The 18,273-nt window shown below is 37.3% G+C and overlaps 1 protein-coding gene across 1 annotated transcript in view; it reads right to left on the reverse strand.

Moving 5' to 3' along the window:
- The window catches only part of DOK6 (docking protein 6), a 201,267-nt gene that overhangs the window by 155,968 nt on the left and 27,026 nt on the right, over positions 1 to 18,273 (reverse strand). Inside the window, exons 3-6 of the mRNA XM_011366043.2 lie at positions 17,063 to 17,241; positions 16,671 to 16,714; positions 11,853 to 11,879; positions 7,966 to 7,994 (exon numbers count right to left, since the gene is read on the reverse strand). Of these exons, the coding sequence (XP_011364345.1) occupies positions 7,966 to 7,994; positions 11,853 to 11,879; positions 16,671 to 16,714; positions 17,063 to 17,241 (279 nt within the window). The remainder of the gene's footprint in view (positions 1 to 7,965; positions 7,995 to 11,852; positions 11,880 to 16,670; positions 16,715 to 17,062; positions 17,242 to 18,273) is intronic.

The raw sequence follows: 18,273 nt of genomic DNA on the forward strand, positions 1-18,273 counted from the left end.
TAGATGTCTAACCAATGTATTGTATACTTGAAACTAATTTAAATGAATTTAAAAAATCAGTATCAGATGCAGAGTCGACTGTATATTACAGTTTCCCCCGGTGGTCGCTGAATAGCTGAAGGTGTAGTGAACATCTGGTACTGAAGGAGGCTTTGATCTGGGGTGCAGGGACCGGAGGGCCAGCGCATCACCCCAGCGATGGGTCCTTCGAGATGGAAATGATGGATACCAACCCCCACCTCTACCAGCACAGGGTACCGATGACCTCTTTTTAAATGTACTGCTTTCTCTTCTTACTGCCATGTTGACGTGATATTATCTCGCTCCACAGCAATTCTTCATTCTAGTGTCTCAGGCGACAGGAAGAATGCTGTCACCATCGGGACACCCAAAATGGAAACTCGCATTGGATGAGTCTATTGTGGCTGCCGACGTGAAAGAAAAATATCAACTGATCCCTCAATGCCAAGTGCTGGAGAAGGGTTTTATTCCACTTCTAAATAAATTAATATCAAAATAAATTTATGTCAAAACTCCTCTTTCAAAAAGAATGACAAGTGCAGGAAGCGAGAAAGATGTAAAGGGCCCTTCAGATTACCACTCCTTTAATTAAATATAATGGGACGTGAAGTATGTCAGTAACAGGTTTACTATATGACCATCTAGAATGATCAAAAAAAATAAGCGACAATCATGTTTAACATCTTACTCTACAGTTCAGCAAACCTCCATCTGAGCCCTTGTATGCTGAGTAAGTTACTGAAATATTGTCCCTTGCTGTGTTTCTAAGACCACGACCATCTTCTGTGTTGCTCCAGGGGAAATGGGTTATAAAGCCGTAGAAATGAAGCCACTGCAAAGACGTGGAGCTGCCCGAACACTCTCAGACCAGCTGCAGGATTATCTGACAGGAACTGTGATCCTTAAACTGGCAAGGCCCTAGCACTCTGATTGGCTTGGATGCCTTAACACCTTTCGGCCTTTGTGAATAACCAGGTTTTACTACCATCAGGTCATCCACCCGGGCAAGGTACGCTCTGGTATGTGGATAAGCACTTGACCTTGATGTCTGTGCTTGCCTGTTGCTTCTCTATAGGCCCAGCTGACCTCAGCCTTCCATTAACTCCTTAGGGCGCACAAGTCTGCTCCTGTCCATCATCAAAACTTCCCTCCATGGAGGTGTCAATCACTATCATACTTAGACCAACATCTCAGGCATTCTCAAATCAATAAATATAATAGTTGTTTCTATATGTCTGTCAAGAACTCCAGAGATACAGTCAGAGGTTAAAAAAAGGAGTTTATAGTCGAATATATGTTTAGGAAATATTTCTTTCTTAGAGAGACCTAACTTACCATAACATATTAAATGCACTGAGGGGTTCAATGATAAATAAAATTGTTCACCTTTCTTTAATCCAGCATTCCTCAAACATCTAATCACTCAACCATCCTCTCTTTATTTAATATCTACAAAACTGACAAAAAATTAACGGTCTACAGAAGACTATTTGGGGAAGCACTAAGGTAAAACAAATTTCTTCAAGTGTTTTTTATAAAGGAATTAAACTTAAAATTGATCCTATAGGAATCATTCTAGAAAACAGCTTTTCTGTGTATTATGTGTAAAGTTCATTTAAAGGGGAGAAACTCACATCTTAGATGTGTCTATTTTATGCAGTTTTATGAAGGGACAGCTCTATATTTTACATATATCTTACACAGGTGAGAGTTGTGGAAAATTATCCTGAAGAGGGCTGTCCCAAGGTTAAATTCCATTAAGCTACTTGGATTGCTACTTTTGCTAAGTCTCTTCATCCTCATACTTGATTGACTTGACACCCATGATATTTGTGCCTGATGATCATAGAACACTTTAGGAAGCTTGATTATTTATAAACTATCACCAACTTCATCTAACACACCATGAGTGTTGCTGCGACTTCTGGTTTAAAGGTGTGTGCAGACACTTTTTAGTGTTGCTGTCTTTTCCTTTCCCTTTTTCTCCGTCTCTCCTTTTGCTCCTGGTCCCTGCTTTTCTTACTTGTTGGCGTGTGAATCAGATCATGACATGGCAGGGTTCCGTGCCCTCCATTGCCTGCCATCGCACCAAGCCAAAGTCTTTGTCCAGGTCTATAAGGCCACCAAGAGTCTTAACATCCCCTCAGCTTGACTCTGAGTCTCTGCTCTCCACTCACCCCTGCCCTCATCACATTCTAGAAGGCTTCACCACAGAGCTCTCTCCTCCCCCTTTCCTTAGATCATTTGCTTGATCCCTTTGAGATGTGAATCTTTTAAAAAGAGTCCCATTGCCAGTTTTGCCAATGAAGAATGACGTGGGAGCCATTCCTCTGAAATGTAATCATCAAGGAAGATAGTGCTCCATCTTCTAGTCTCTGTGAGAGAGAAGGAGCCTAACTTCCACAGATGCCTTGCTCCCATCATGTAGATGTGAGCAATTTCACTTTTCCGTTGGATAAGGCCAATTTTTTTCTGTACCTGCTGATTTTCTTGGTGGCACTTTTTGCCATGTTATTAAACATTTCACTTATTTGTTGTGCTTGTTTTAAGTCTCCTCCCACTTAGATTTATAAGCCTTTTGTGGACACAGATTTTTCTCTGCTTCTTTATTGCTGTATCCTGCATGTCTCAAACCAAGTTTTTACATGGTTGACATTTAAGAAATATATTTTTGAATTAATGAATAAAGAAAGGAAGAAATGCAGGAAAGTGAATATATCCTATTCTCTGGCAATCATCATCAACAAAAGTAAATATGGATGGATTGAGTGGGGGTTTAAAGTGATGCAGGACCAGCCCAATCCCATCGGATCTCGAAAGCTAAGCAGGGCCAGCCTGGTTAGTACTTGGATGGGAGACTACCTAAGAAGACCAGGTTCTGTAAGCATAAAAAAGTAAAAACTAAGGGATTCTAAGCTGATAAAGTCCTTGCAATCTGTGAGGTCAACCAAGGATTGCTTCACCTTAAAAAAGAAAGAGAGACAGAGACAGAGACAGAGACAGAGAGACAGAGAGACAGAGAGACAGAGAGAGAGACAGAGACTGGAAAAGGAAAAAAGGCACAGGTGACATCAACGGATCTTTCTACTCTGAATGAGATGTGAAATCAGGTATTATCTAAAGTCAGATGTGTTAGTTGCATCTTTGATGTGAATTTTAATACAGGGTCAACTTCACTTTCCAGGAATATAGATAGATATAGGGTCACATTGCCCTACTCCATATCTCAGAATTCCCTGAGTTCCACCTATGAAAACGCTGACTTATCAACTGTCCTTTCAGTCACTTTATTTTCATAGAAATAATATTTAGGAATTTAAGTTTGTTTTGAAGGGAAAATGAAGCAGTTTCAGAATAACGGAACCTGAGTCTATGAACATTTTTCACAGAGTTTCAGTATTTTATGTTGGACTCTGAGTCCTGGGCTGCTCCACGGCAAACGTACAATAAAAGACAACAGCGCTGTCGCTGGCGTGGGACATAGTTAGCTGATCTGCATCTCTTCCAAAGCAACAAAAACACCTGCTTTAAAAAATACTTCAGAAGCCTTGAGCACCTTTCTCCTATCTTCAGGATTTCAACTTATAAATGCGAACATACCTGTTTGACCTTACACCTATTTATGATCAATAACAGACATAAGGAGTCTGACTGCAGTGTTGGCTGAGAAGAGACAGCCCATCATTATGTATATGAGTGACTGAGATTCTTCAAAGCAGAAATATCAGCCAAGACAATTTAAGGTGAATCACCCTTCCGAGATGCACTAGCTGAGAACTTGATCAAGCCATAGATTTTATTTCTCTGACAAATTATAAAACAAACTTACTCTCCAGCCATAAAACATGTCCCTCTTAGGATTCTGGCTCATGAAAATGTAATAAAACAACTCCAACTTGTGACTTAAAGTGAATTCTAATTTGGTCTTGACACCAGTAAAGAGTTTACTGCATTCTTAGGTCACCTACTGCACTGTTTTAACCTTTTAAATAGCATTTTTGGCATTTACCTATGTGCTAACGACATGGAAAATTCTAGAAGAAATTAAAGTAAATCAATTTCAGATCCTCTCTAGGGTTGCCTAGTCAAATTCTTATAGAATGTCCTTCCGCCTTCAGTATATTTTAATAATCGCTTTGAGAGCAGCGATTAAAAAATTAAAAAATGTAGACGATACTCGGTAGAGTGGGATATATAGAGCTTTAAAACAAAATTGATTTTCAAAATGTTCAGAAAAACAGATGGGGAAAAAAGACCATGTTTAATAAGATTAGGTACAATCCCCATTAACAGAGAGTAAATATGCACAAAAACACCAGCAAGTCGGGAATGGACTAGCTTCTGGTCCGTAAGATAAAGTGGTTCGAAAGCCAAGATTCATTATAAATTTAATGACAAATAAAAATGGCATTGTTAAAGGGAAAATACACTTAGAAATCAGTTAATTAAATTGAAAATATGGCCTCTAAAAAGAACCAGAATATAATTCTCTCATGAAATTCACCCCTGCCATGCGTTTGTTGGGTCAATTGCATGTGGCTTGGGGACCTAATAGATGGTCCAGTGATGAAAGGGAGAGATCTCATATTGTGAAAAGTGACACCAAACAACTTTTTGCAAAAAGATTTTGATGACTAGAACATTTTCTCTGATTGCAGAAAAGTGCTGTATTTCTGATTTCAGATTACGAAGGAATACAACTTGAAAGGTCTTATTTTTTCGCTGCTAGTATTTGTTATAAAAGTGGCTACAAAAGCTTGCTATATTTAAGGAATATATTGGGCAGTTGTGTGTCTCTACTGATTGGAGATAGAAGCAAAAATTATAATCTTTTGGCACTGAGAGAATCAGGATGATGGATGATGGCAATGATAGCGATAATGGAATATCTTCAAACTAACTCTTTAACTAAGGATAGATTCAAGGGAAAAAAAAGAAAAAACATTCAGGGGCCAGGAAATAAAACAAATTCATTTCTGAACTGTTTTCCAATTTATTAAACATTAGAACACCGCTGTTATCGAAATGGCATTGGTCCTTATTCTATATCAAGAACTGATGAACGAGGTGGCCATGGGAGCCAAAAAGTGGTGGTAGTTACCATTCTTTGTAGGTTTATTCTATACCGGGTGCTTTATATCTATCATGCCTGTTAACAGCACTCTAAATTATTCCATTCTGCAGATGAAAACACAAAGACTAATACATCTATATCCACATCTGCTAGGAGTGGATGTTCTGGGTTCACACCCTGGCTTTAGCACTTAACTACCTACGGGATCACAGCCTCTGTGTGTGCTTATCTTCATTTCCTCGCCTCTAAAATGAGAATAATAACTTTCTCTGAGTTTTGTGGAATTGTTATGAGTTTAAATGAGTCCATGGTGAAGAGCACAATGCTGGAAATACAACAGTATTTGAAAAATATTAGCAGCTTATCGTTAGAGGGATTCAGTATTTTGCCCAGGGTCCCAGAGCAGACAATTGGCTGAACTGGATTCATCCATTTCTACTGTCCTATAAGGCTTTAGAAGACAAATAACTTTTCTTGGAAATATGACTATGCACGTTATGAACCAGTACCATCTAGACAACACAGATGTTCAATAAATTATTTAGAACTAAGTTGGATTTTACGTTCCAGTTATGTGTCAGCTAGATTATATCACTTTTCCCATACACTAGAAAGGTTCCCTGGCATGGAGTATATACAATAATTACTACAATGTTTAAACAAATATTGTGGAAATAGGGAAATGGCAATTCCAACTCAAATGTGTTTATTTTGCTTTCATATGGTTTCGAAGCGGTAGTGGTGGAAATGAGTAGGTTTTTTTTTTTCCTCTTCCCAGCCTTTTATAAATTCTTATCTTGCTAAAATTCCCAAGTGGGAATAAATGTCAAAGTAAATAATTTTTTTTAGTTTTTATATTTGTATCCCTTACACCATAATAATGCTTTTTTAGTGCCTACCAGTTGTTCAAATCTCTAAATTTTCTCAGTATCATTCTGCAATTTCCATTCAGTGCTTGTGAGCTCTTTATCCAGGGAGATCACTGTGACCTGCATTAAATCTAATCTGCTGCTGACATCTGCCTCACTATTAAAAAACAAATTCAGTACAATTTAGTGAACCACAGCTATGTCGTTAGAAGTAGCACATGTAAAGACAGGAAAATATAGCTTAAAGCAAATGGCAACAGGGTATTTAGGCACAAAATCCTACAGCTTATTTCATAGTATTTGTAGTGACACACTAAAGAAAAATGCTTTCGGCTGCAGACATTAAGAGGCAGCTTTGTGATATGTTCTGCCTGAGAAATTATAGTTATCAAAAGAAATAAATCCTTCAGATGTCAATATGATGTGTTTCCAAAATACAAAACTTGAATTCACAGGAGACAAAGGTTATCAAACTGTGGACTTAAATATAATTCTCTAGTCTCTATTTGCTCTCTTTATAGAGTTGGAGAAAGTCATAAAAATAAGGGAATGGCGTTTATAAGCTATTAAGAAGGTGCCTGCCTGGAAAACACAATAAATAGAAAGGACTTCTTTTGAAAATTAAATGGATTTCCTATGTGAGCTTTCTCTAGGTGACATCAGGTGCAAAGACTGCTACATGTTTCTGGCATCTAAATCTGCTAAAACTGAAAAATTCACAAGGGAAATTAACGCATAATCTATTCCTTACTTAGAGCATTTTCAAGTTATAAAATTAATTACTGTTATTTCTTTGTAAAAATTACATCCCTCCGAGAAGCCAGCATAATAAGTATATTAACATGAACTTTTAGTTCTATTATTTTAAACATACTTTATAAGATAATTTTCTCTCTTTCAAGGAATTCATGGTCAGCAACAGCTTCTTGGTGTGAATCGACTACATGCAAGATATCATTTTTTATTATTGAAGAAATAACTATTTCCCATAAAAAAATTTTCAAATAATCAAAGTTTGCATCTTTCATTAAAACTGTCCTCACACAATCCAATCCCACACCAGCGGCTCTTGTCTTTTCCATTTACTCCATTGACTATCACCATGACAACACTCTGAACTCCATCAAGACCACCAACCCCCTACTGATTCCACCATATATTCAAACTCAGTTGCCCCCTTGAAGTCCTCTCTCCGTCCTCAACCAGTTTAAATTCTACTGTCAACCATTATAACCACCACCAGGCACTCGGTGTCAAGCCCCTTTCTTCTTCATATTGAATTGCCACAGAGCAAGATAGGAAAACATATACATTCCTAAATATTCTTTTATTTAATTTTTTATTTTATTTTTTGATATTTGCACTCCGATGTTCATAGCAGCATTATTCACAGTGGCCAGGACATGGAAACAACCAAAGTGTCCTACGATAGAGGATTGGCTAAAGAAGCTGTGGCACATATATACAATAGAATATTACTCAGCCTTAAGAAGAGATGAAATACTGCCATTTGCAACAACATGGATGGACCTCTAGATAATCATGCTAAGCAAAATAAGCCAGAAAGAAAAAGTTGAAAATCACATGCTATCACTTATATGTGGGATATAAACTTAAAAGCAACGAATGAACAGGACAAACACATGGAGACTCACGGACATGGACAATGGACTAGTAGTTACCAGGGGGAAGGGGAAAAATAAATAAATAAAACAAAATGTTAAAAAGTAAAATTAAAAACAAATAAATAAATAAATAAAAAGAAGTCACATTCCTAAATAGCCTTAATAGTTAAAAAAGAAAGAGGACAAACAAGTATATAATATTAGAAATGAGAAGAGATCATGTATATGAATGAAATTAATAAGTTCCAGTCCCTCAGCTAAGTGATTAACAATTTTAGTACTTTCCATCATTATCTTTTTAAAAGTGTCAAGGCCAAGGTGTATGGAAGGAAAGTCCCTTTCTCCCTAACGCATCCCCAGAAAGTGGGGAGTCAACATCTGAACCCAGGCAGTCAATGCCAGAGGCTACTGTCTTGCCCGGGTCAGATACAGAGAAATCTGAGAATCAGAATAAAATGAACGATGCTCCAGGAAAATTATCAGGGTGCATTTAGATACGTGCAGAAAGCCTAAGTGGCCACAGAGGTTGCAACCGAGCATCCTGCAAAAATGCGCTACGCTAAGATGGCTTCAAAAGCAACATGAAACTCGTATTTCTTTTGTTTTTCAAACTGCTCTTGAGCTCAAAACCAAAAATGCTTGGACATTCTTTTCATGAACACTGACAATGCCTTGAGGCCAAACGCTGTCTAGAAAAATACCCCAAATCCACAGACCTGTCTCAACTGTGAATATATTTGCAAAAGTCCTATATATGACAGAAACATGAATTTAGAAGGCTATGAAGGATCTTGCTTTAATGTGCCCAACTGGGATGGACACTTGAAAGCTAAAGATAATGATGCTGACTACCATTTCTCAAATGCTTAATACGTGCTGGGCACTGTTCCTTGGATGTCAAATCTTCATTACAGACCCAAGAGGCGAAATGGTTCTTGGCCCCGTTTACAGAGGAGGAATCAGGGCATAGAGAGGATTTGAACTCAGACAGCCTGGCTCCAGAGTTTGCTCTTTGCCACGACTTTGAATATGTTAAAATAGTTCATTCTGTTAATTGTTTAAGAGAAAAGAATCGTGTAATTATACTGAAGGATGCCAACTTTGAGTGAGTGGACATATTTTAAGAATATAACTTAGCTATCAGAAACACAGCATGGTATAACCCTGGACTGATATAAAGTGAACGAACTATGGCTGTGTTTACTAAAGTGGAAGAAACTCACAAATATGACAAAACAGAAAAATGGCGACTTACCAAAGAATAGAGTAAGAATGGAGTATGGAATATATCTATGTAAATTTTTTTAAAAAAAGTGAAACCTCTTCTATGAATAAATATGAATATCATAAAAGCATAAATCTCAAATGTTTACTAAATAAAATATGCAAAACATTATAATACAATTCTAGGGACTGACAGAATTGTCAGAAAAGCACGCATCCTATATTTATACTGTTTTTGATTGATTGATGTCTTAAGGTGATTGTTAGGTTCGCAGGTGCTTGTAATACTATTTATATTGTTATCTGCGTGTGATATTTTAATAATACATAAAATAATTAAACAAAGCATACTAAAGAACTTTTACAGGGTGTGCATGCATGCACGCCTGTTCAAATATTGTGCTCACTTTATGGTATATGTTACAAACTGCATTTTTCACTAAATCTGCATCTTTTCAAGTCAATAAATACAAATTTACATCAGTTTTAATTACTGCAATAATTTTTTTAATCAATGACAAACTGATCGACGATTAGTTCATTCATTTTTCCGTGTTCTAAAAAGCAATGCAGCAATCACCCTTGTACATGAATTAGTCTATTTTCTCTTACCTAAGGAGCCTGTTTTGTTTTTGTTTTTGTTTTTGTTTTGTTTTTTTTCCAAGCAAGTGGCTGAGCCAGGATTTTAATCCAGGTCTAAAGAAGTTCAAAGCTCAAGCTTTATTCACGTAAAATTTTCAAGTTTAATTGTTCATTAAACTTGAAAAAAAACTTTGTAAATCTTTGCACACACAGTAGTGAATTCTGAAAGTGCTTTCTGGAGCTTGGTTGATTTGGGGGGAAAGCTACTTGATTGGCTCAGAGAAATGGCGGAAGAGTCAGCTAGTGTTTCACTGTATGGAACGATAGGCAGGAACCCACGCAGAGGCCGGCCAGCTGGAAGGGCCGTGTGATGGAGGTGAGGATGTGGCGGGGGCGTGGCGGGGGCGGGGCAGGACAACAGAGCGTTGACATGGCAGATGACCAATAAGCTGTAACTCTTTTGACTTCACAGAGTTCAAAGGCAGGGACCCATCATAGGGCCAGAGTGAAAATGAGAAAGCAAACCATTGGAAATGGGGCATAAGGGAACACTCTCGGAATAGATACTAGAGCTGACTTTCAAGCCATTAGTTTCTAGAGTTTATCAGTCTTTAGCGAGTGAGTAAACCAGGATACATAAGTGTAATACGTGTTGCACTTAACCGTACGTGCTTAAATTAATTATTAATCGGGTTATATATTTTCCCCTCACTATGAACTAATTCCTTCTTGTTCCCAATATTCCAAATACAAGGATCTCTTTTAAGTATGAAGCATCAGCCACATTCAACCTAAGTGGAGTCAACTCACCTCAGCCATGATTTGGGGGCCTGTGCAAGGACTGCTCTGGACAGAACCTTCCAGATCATTGCACTTACCTCTGTCACACAGCAGCACCTGGACATTGCAAGGCAATCAAGTCTTAGAAAATTTTGCTCAAATCAGTTCTATCTCTGATTTAGTTATCATTCCAACCTTATAAAACCATGCCCAAATTTTGCCAGATTAATTTAATCTTTTTAAGAGAGAGTGCAACCGAAGGCTTGGTATTTTTATTCTATGTGAGTCTGTGAAGAGCATTAAAAATTTAAAGTCTCATTATACTGTCACTGCTACACAGCATTTCACTTTCTCTAAAGAAATAACTTCAAAATCTCGACACATTTTCAGATCACATAAGGCCACTAGATTCTGGTTTTTTAATGATTTCTTCCAAATCTCTTAGCAGGATAGCTAAGAACCAGATGGTTATTAACCAGCAATTCTATTCCACAGTGACTGAGTCAGCTACAAATATAAGTTGTTTCAATCTCATTCACGTTGTCTTTTGCACTGAACGATCAGTAAACAGAAATGTCTTCTATAACTCCCAAAGTAAGAGGATTGCTCATAAAAGTGCTGGACTAACATCACTTGACACTGAAGTACTGTGTTCATCTGCAGACCAGGTAACTGAGCAGCAGTAGCGAGCATTTTTCCCAACGTCACACCCTAATTTGTCGTCTTCAATGCAGTAAAATTGATTTCTACTTTTGTATTGGATATAAACCAGCTGTTATTTAGGGTTACGTGAACTCTATTATAACAAGTTAAACTCATATGTGACTATAAAAGTGAGTAATTGTTCAAATCTGTTAGCTGTTTTATAGGCTCATTTCTGTTAAATTAGCTATATTATCACAAACATGAAATGTTCTACAATTTGGGGTGAGTATCTGAAGTATAGACCCTTTAGATGAGGACTCTCATGTCTACTGTCTACAGGTTCTATACCATAGGTTTGTAATTGCATATATAAGAAGAATGCTAATCAAAATACAGGCTTAAATGCAACTTTTCATGTTGAAGTCAAGAATGATTTTTGACTGAATCATTTTTGGACTCATTTGTGGTAGAAAAGGTTATGGAAAGCTCGAGAAGCAGATAACCTTAGAGAAAAATGCTTTCTTATAGCATCAGTAAGAATATTGTTAAGATACAAATACATCTTATTGACTAATATAGACGATTATGGGGAAGCAAGGTCATTTTAGAAAATAATGTTCTCTTAGAAATAAATATATAAAATTTGCGAAATATAATGAAAATAAACTGAAATGTGAAAAATTGATATGTAGGTATTTCAGGGACAAAGGAGTGCTTATGCAAAACTTAAAAAATTATAAATATGTGGATTTAGGTTTTTTCCCAAATATTTTTCATTTTTAATGTGGGGGAATTTATTCAATTCATAAATATTTCATGACAGATTTTGGATGAAAGAAACTATAAACGTCACTTCGTTATGTTAGAAAATAAATTCAATGCTTCAAATAATTATTTAGGAAATTAACCAGGTTGTTCAGACTTTATTTTTTTTTATTTATTATTTTTTTTTAGGTGAGGCAACCCTTGGTTGACCTCACAGATTGCAAGGACCTTGTCAGCTTACGATACCTTATTTTTTATTTTTTACACCTACAGCATCTGGTCTTCCTAGGTGGTCTCCCATCCAAGCCTAAGTGGTCTCCCATCCAAGAAGATTTTAAATATTATTTGTCCTAAATTATTTGGAGATAAGTTTTTGTGTTTCATATGCTGATAAGGAGAGAGGTGGGCTCTTTTTTGTTCTTCTGTTTTCCTTAATGAAGGTGAGCAGGAGCTATCACCCGAACTTTGGGTCTCCAACGTCTGAGCCCCCTGTTCTTTCATTTACTAGACACTGACTTGAGAGTGAACAACTTAAAAAAAAATAAAGAAGAATGGGGCTCTCTTTTCAAGGAATAGGCAAAACGTGGATTGTATCCAACAATGTTTTACTTATAGTCATGGCAGCAGACCCGGTGGGTCATGGTGATTTACACCCACACCCACACACAGACACACGCACACGCACACATGCGCATACACATGAAGTACAGAGTAATCTGTTATTTGGCAATTTAAATAATTTTTCCCACGGTGCTGCCAAATTAGTCCCTGAAATTTTTCTTTGAAAAGAAAATCTTTCTGAAAGAGGAGAATGATAAATAGATCACTATAACAAAAGTTCAATATAAATCTTACTCATTCATTAATTCATGAAGGCGACAGATTCTTATGAGCACCACGGGACTGGAGAAACACAGTGTGGTCCTGTCATCACCGAGCTTCACGTCTGCCAGAGTGGAGAGCCTGTGAGCAGGGTACGGCAAGTGTAGGTTCGGGGTGCTAAGATGAAGAAGCGTGCAATGGAAGGGAATGAGATGTGGGGTGAAGTGTGTGTGTGCGGGGAGCACGGCGGGCTGCGGTCGAGCTCACGCCGAGGCCCCATGCCAGAAGAAGCAGGACACAGACGTGTGTCCATGAGCACGTTTATTTGTGCTCATAAAACATGCACAGGCTACACAGGGATGCCTTCAGGAATATCTGTGTCGTTTGTTGTTATCACTATCGATTTCTCTCTACTGCACTAGAGCATACCGAGCCCTTACCTCGCACAGCCAGGAGATCGACATTGTCAGTCCACGGATCCTATTCAGGTTTCCCCCGTCTTACTTGCTTATCTGTGTGTGTGTAAGTTCTAGAAGATTTATCCCCCTGTGTGTCTGCGCGTGCACCACTACAAGACGATGACTGCTCAGCTCCAGCATTAGTTCAGGGGACCTCTTCATGACCACATAGCCCCAGCCGCATCCCAAGCCCCATTCCTAACCTCTGGTAAATCATTTGTCTTCAGTTTCTAAAACCTGTCATTTCACAGGCATTATGAAAACAGAGTCACAAAGTATGTCCTCTTTTGGGGACTGGCTTTTTTTTTTCACTGGGCATAATTCACTTGAAGATTCATCCAGCTTGCTGCATAGACCATTGGTTTGCTCCTTTTCATTGCTGAGGAGGTGTTCTCCGGGGTGAGTGTACCCCAGTTTGATGAAGGACATCTGGGTTCTTTCCAGTTTTGGGCTAGTATGAAAAAAGCTACTATGAACATTTTCGTACACATGTGTATGTGTGTGTGTGAACATAAGTTTTCATTTATTCTGAGATAAACGTCCAAGACTGCCATCGCTGGATTGTGTCAAAATTACATGTTTAATTTTGCAAGAAGCTGCCAATCGTTTTCCGGAGTGGCTATGCTACTATGCCATTTTCTAACATAAGAGTGGTCCAGTTACTCTGAAACCTCACGAGGATTTGGTGGTGTTATCAATTTTTTTTTAACTTTTGCCATTCTGATAAGTACATACTGATATCTCACTGTGGTTTTTAATTTGCATTTCCTTGACGACTAACTTCAAAAAAAAATTTAGATACATTCACATGCACATTCACACGCTCATAATTTCATGTAAATGGCATAGTTTATATGCTGGGTAGTCTCTTCTGTTCATTTTGTTTTCTTATTTTTCCTTGTTCTTCTTGTCTTTACTCCCCATCTTTCTTTTCCATCCGCTTCATTATCATCTTCCCTCACCCCAGTAAACGCTTGTTAAAACACACGCTCTTTCTCATTATTTTTCAAAATGTGGTTCTTCGGTATATACTTCTCTGCTGGTTGTTTTCCTTGAAGAAGTAAACTTCACAGAAATGTCTTCGAGTTGATTGGTTTAATTAGAGTTTTTCCTAGTGATTTTATATTATTTCATGATGAGAACATATCATAATTTGTTCAATGATTTTCTTAATGGACATTCATTGGTTTCCAATTTTGTTGTCATTACACATAACGTGCTTAAACTTACATCCTCATGTGCATGGACGTATGTTTATATGGAAATATTCCAAAGAGATTCCCTGAGTGAAGGGTATGCATGCTTATTTAATAGCAGTTGCCAATTTTCTTGAAAAAAATAATCGAAACAATTTGCATTTCCACTAGCCATTATGCGAATACACCTTTACCTGCATTTGCATTAGAAATAAATCTGAGCTCTCCTTTTAAATCTTGGCTTTAATTTTATTGCTGCTTTATAGTTGTCTTTTTTCCCATACAATTTGCCATTTTAGCAACAGATAGGGACTACTACATCATAACATCTATCTAAAAATATAATTTTTAAGAAGTACTCGAATTCCTTGTTTATCTCTTTCAAGTATTTTCTTTTGCTCCATTGACCTGTGTCACTAAGACAATTTTTAAAAAATCGTGCCACTGTTTCTTAATGATTTATTACTAGCTTCGAGCACATTGTTATATCTCTACATAAAACGTGATGAAAAAAAACAAATAATTCCTCCAAATAAGTCATAATTTAAACAAGCATTCTTTTATTTTTATATTTGGATCTATCTTCCATCTCATTCTCTGGAAATTATCTTAGAAATTAAGGCCATTCTCTTTAAAGAAAGAGCCCTTCATTTCTCAAAAATCTCACACGCTGCAATAAATAAATTAATAAATTTTGAAAAGGTTTCAATTTCAGATTTGTGGGTTCCATTTCTGAGCATGAATTTCTCAATTATGTAGCAACATAAGTCACCAGCATTTTTTTTTCAGAAATAACAGACTCCAGTATTGCCTATGTATCTACAACTATTATTTTAAATTCATATATTTCAAACCCTGAATGTTTTTTGCTCCCATCCATTATAAAACGAATATACCGTTTCATTAAGCAAAATATTTAAAAAGCTATAATAAGCCAACTGATATGTTACACAGCATGGGAATTCTCAAATGAAAAACACTGCAAGTTCAACTATAAACTGCCACGTGTCTCAGTTACATCTGAGTGTTTTATGAACTGGGACGCTCACGTTCAGTCTGAAATGTATTTACTCACAGAACTGAGAATCCATGAGAGCCACCGATTGCTCGAAGTTCTGTTTCGAAATAGCTGGGACTTCGGCTCAGCCATGCCACACTTCTACAAGGCAGTGTTATTATTGTCCTACCTAATGCCTACAGCAGCACTTGGCGAGAACCGAAAAACAAGTCACAAGCTTGCCCTAACGACATCTCCCGGGCACTCTTTACTTAATTCTCCAAGCTTGAAATGGAAACTTTAACAGTCCTCTGACCACCTGGGAGCAAAATCTGGACACAGACAGATAACAAACAAGCACCACAAACATCTGTAGAAATCGATATGCTGAGCTTCTTACTGAAGGCTTCTATGGCGCATTCTCATCACAATAGGCATAGCTAGTCAGCGGCGTGTCTTAATCCACCTGAGCCACTGTCTCAGAAGCAGCTCAGTTTCCTCATGCTGTAGACGGGCCCATAATTGCTTACCTGACTCACAGGCAAATGTCTTGGACGTTTCATCATGAAAGATAATTGCCACTGCATGCTTCTTTGTCTCTCGAGGCAGTCTGGTTATATTTTTGATGTTGTGCAGTTCAGTTACCTAGAAAGAAAAATATTTTTAACTTAGTGTACAGTGTATGCTATATACCAGCTTAAACAGAATGATCAGTTATTACTTTTAACCCACTTTCCAATGGATATTTGTACTCCTTCCCAATTAACTGGAGCCAAAACAATATAGAACAAAGCAAAGCGTTTTTCTATTATGTCTTCAAGTTGGGTCATTGTTTGCTGAATGCTGAAATAGTCTAAAATTATGTAGACGATTAGCTCCATGAATTTTTAAGAAGTACTCGAATTCCTTGTTTATCTCTTTCAAGTATTTTCTTTTGCTCCATTGACCTGTGTCACTAAGACAATTTTTAAAAAATCGTGCCACTGTTTCTTAATGATTTATTACTAGCTTCGAGCACATTGTTATATCTCTACATAAAACGTGATGAAAAAAAACAAATAATTCCTCCAAATAAGTCATAATTTAAACAAGCATTCTTTTATTTTTATATTTGGATCTAGCTTCCATCTCATTCTCTGGAAATTATCTTAGAAATTAAGGCCATTCTCTTTAAAGAAAGAGCCCTTCATTTCTCAAAAATCTCACACGCTGCAATAAATAAATTAATAAATTTTGAAAAGGTTTCAATTTCAGATTTGTGGGTTCCATTTCTGAGCATGAATTTCTCAATTATGTAGCAACATAAGTCACCAGCATTTTTTTTTCAGAAATAACAGACTCCAGTATTGCCTATGTATCTACAACTATTATTTTAAATTCATATATTTCAAACCCTGAATGTTTTTTGCTCCCATCCATTATAAAACGAATATACCGTTTCATTAAGCAAAATATTTAAAAAGCTATAATAAGCCAACTGTGATATGTTACACAGCATGGGAATTCTCAAATGAAAAACACTGCAAGTTCAACTATAAACCGCCACGTGTCTCAGTTACATCTGAGTGTTTTATGAACTGGGACGCTCACGTTCAGTCTGAAATGTATTTACTCACAGAACTGAGAACCCATGAGAGGCACCGATTGCTCAAAGTTCTGTTTCGAAATAGCTGGGACTTCGGCTCAGCCATGCCACACTTCTACAAGGCAGTGTTATTATTGTCCTACCTAACGCCTACAGCAGCACTTGGCGAGAACCGAAAAACAAGTCACAAGCTTGCCCTAACGACATCTCCCGGGCACTGTTTACTTAATTCTCCAAGCTTGAAATGGAAACTTTAACAGTCCTCTGACCACCTGGGAGCAAAATCCGGACACAGACAGATAACAAACAAGCACCACAAACATCTGTAGAAATCGATATGCTGAGCTTCTTACTGAAGGCTTCTATGGCGCATTCTCATCACAATAGGCATAGCTAGTCAGCGGCGTATCTTAATCCACCTGAGCCACTGTCTCAGAAGCAGCTCAGTTTCCTCAAGCTGTAGACGGGCCCATAATTGCTTACCTGACTCACAGGCAAATGTCTTGGACGTTTCATCATGAAAGATAATTGCCACTGCATGCTTCTTTGTCTCTCGAGGCAGTCTGGTTATATTTTTGATGTTGTGCAGTTCAGTTACCTAGAAAGAAAAATATTTTTAACTTAGTGTACAGTGTATGCTATATACCAGCTTAAACAGAATGATCAGTTATTACTTTTAACCCACTTTCCAATGGATATTTGTACTCCTTCCCAATTAACTGGAGCCAAAACAATATAGAACAAAGCAAAGCGTTTTTCTATTATGTCTTCAAGTTGGGTCATTGTTTGCTGAATGCTGAAATAGTCTAAAATTATGTAGACGATTAGCTCCATGAAAGCAAGGACTGGAAGCAACTGACGCCTGCTGATTGGCAGACAAAATGAGTCTAAAATTTTGGTGTCACTAAATATAAGCAATGGATGTGCCTCTGAGGAAAATGCACAGGATGTTCAATTTTACCTTCACCTATACCTTTTTTTGATGCTCTTCCTTTTCTTTATACAGAACTATCTAACCTATATTGTTTTCCTTCTCTCTAAAGAACTTCTTTTAACATTTCTTAAAAGTCAGGTCTACTGGCAACAAATCCACTCAATTTTATTGGTCTGGTAAAAGTCTTCATTGTGCTTCACTTTTGAAGGATAATTTTGTAGGGTACAGAATTCTAGGTTGAAATACTTTCTCATCCCAACATAGTAAATATTTTACTCAACTCTTTTCTTGCTTCAGTGATTTCTGAGAGGCTGATGGATGTAATTCTTCTCTTTGGTCCTCTATAGATAAGGTGGTTTTTCTTCTCTGGCTTCTTTCACATTTTTTTTTTGTTATCTTTAATTTTATATAGTTATAAAATAATATGCCTAGGTGTATTTTTGGAGGGGGGGAATTTATCTCGCTTGGTGTTAACTGGGATTCCTGCATCTGTAGTTTTGTGGCTAATATTAATTTTGAGGAAATTGTCAGACATTATTGTTTCAGATATTTCTTCTGTTACTTTCTTCTCTTCCTGGTGCTCCCATTATGCATGTATTACGTACATATCCAGAGGAGCCTGCACAATGACCTTGAGTAATGGGCTTATTCTCTGTCACAATGAATTTACAGTTCTGTCACACTGCTGGAAAATTA

This window comes from Pteropus vampyrus, unplaced genomic scaffold, assembly GCF_000151845.1.
Source record: "Pteropus vampyrus isolate Shadow unplaced genomic scaffold, Pvam_2.0 Scaffold119, whole genome shotgun sequence".
NCBI classification, from domain to species: Eukaryota; Metazoa; Chordata; class Mammalia; order Chiroptera; family Pteropodidae; genus Pteropus; species Pteropus vampyrus.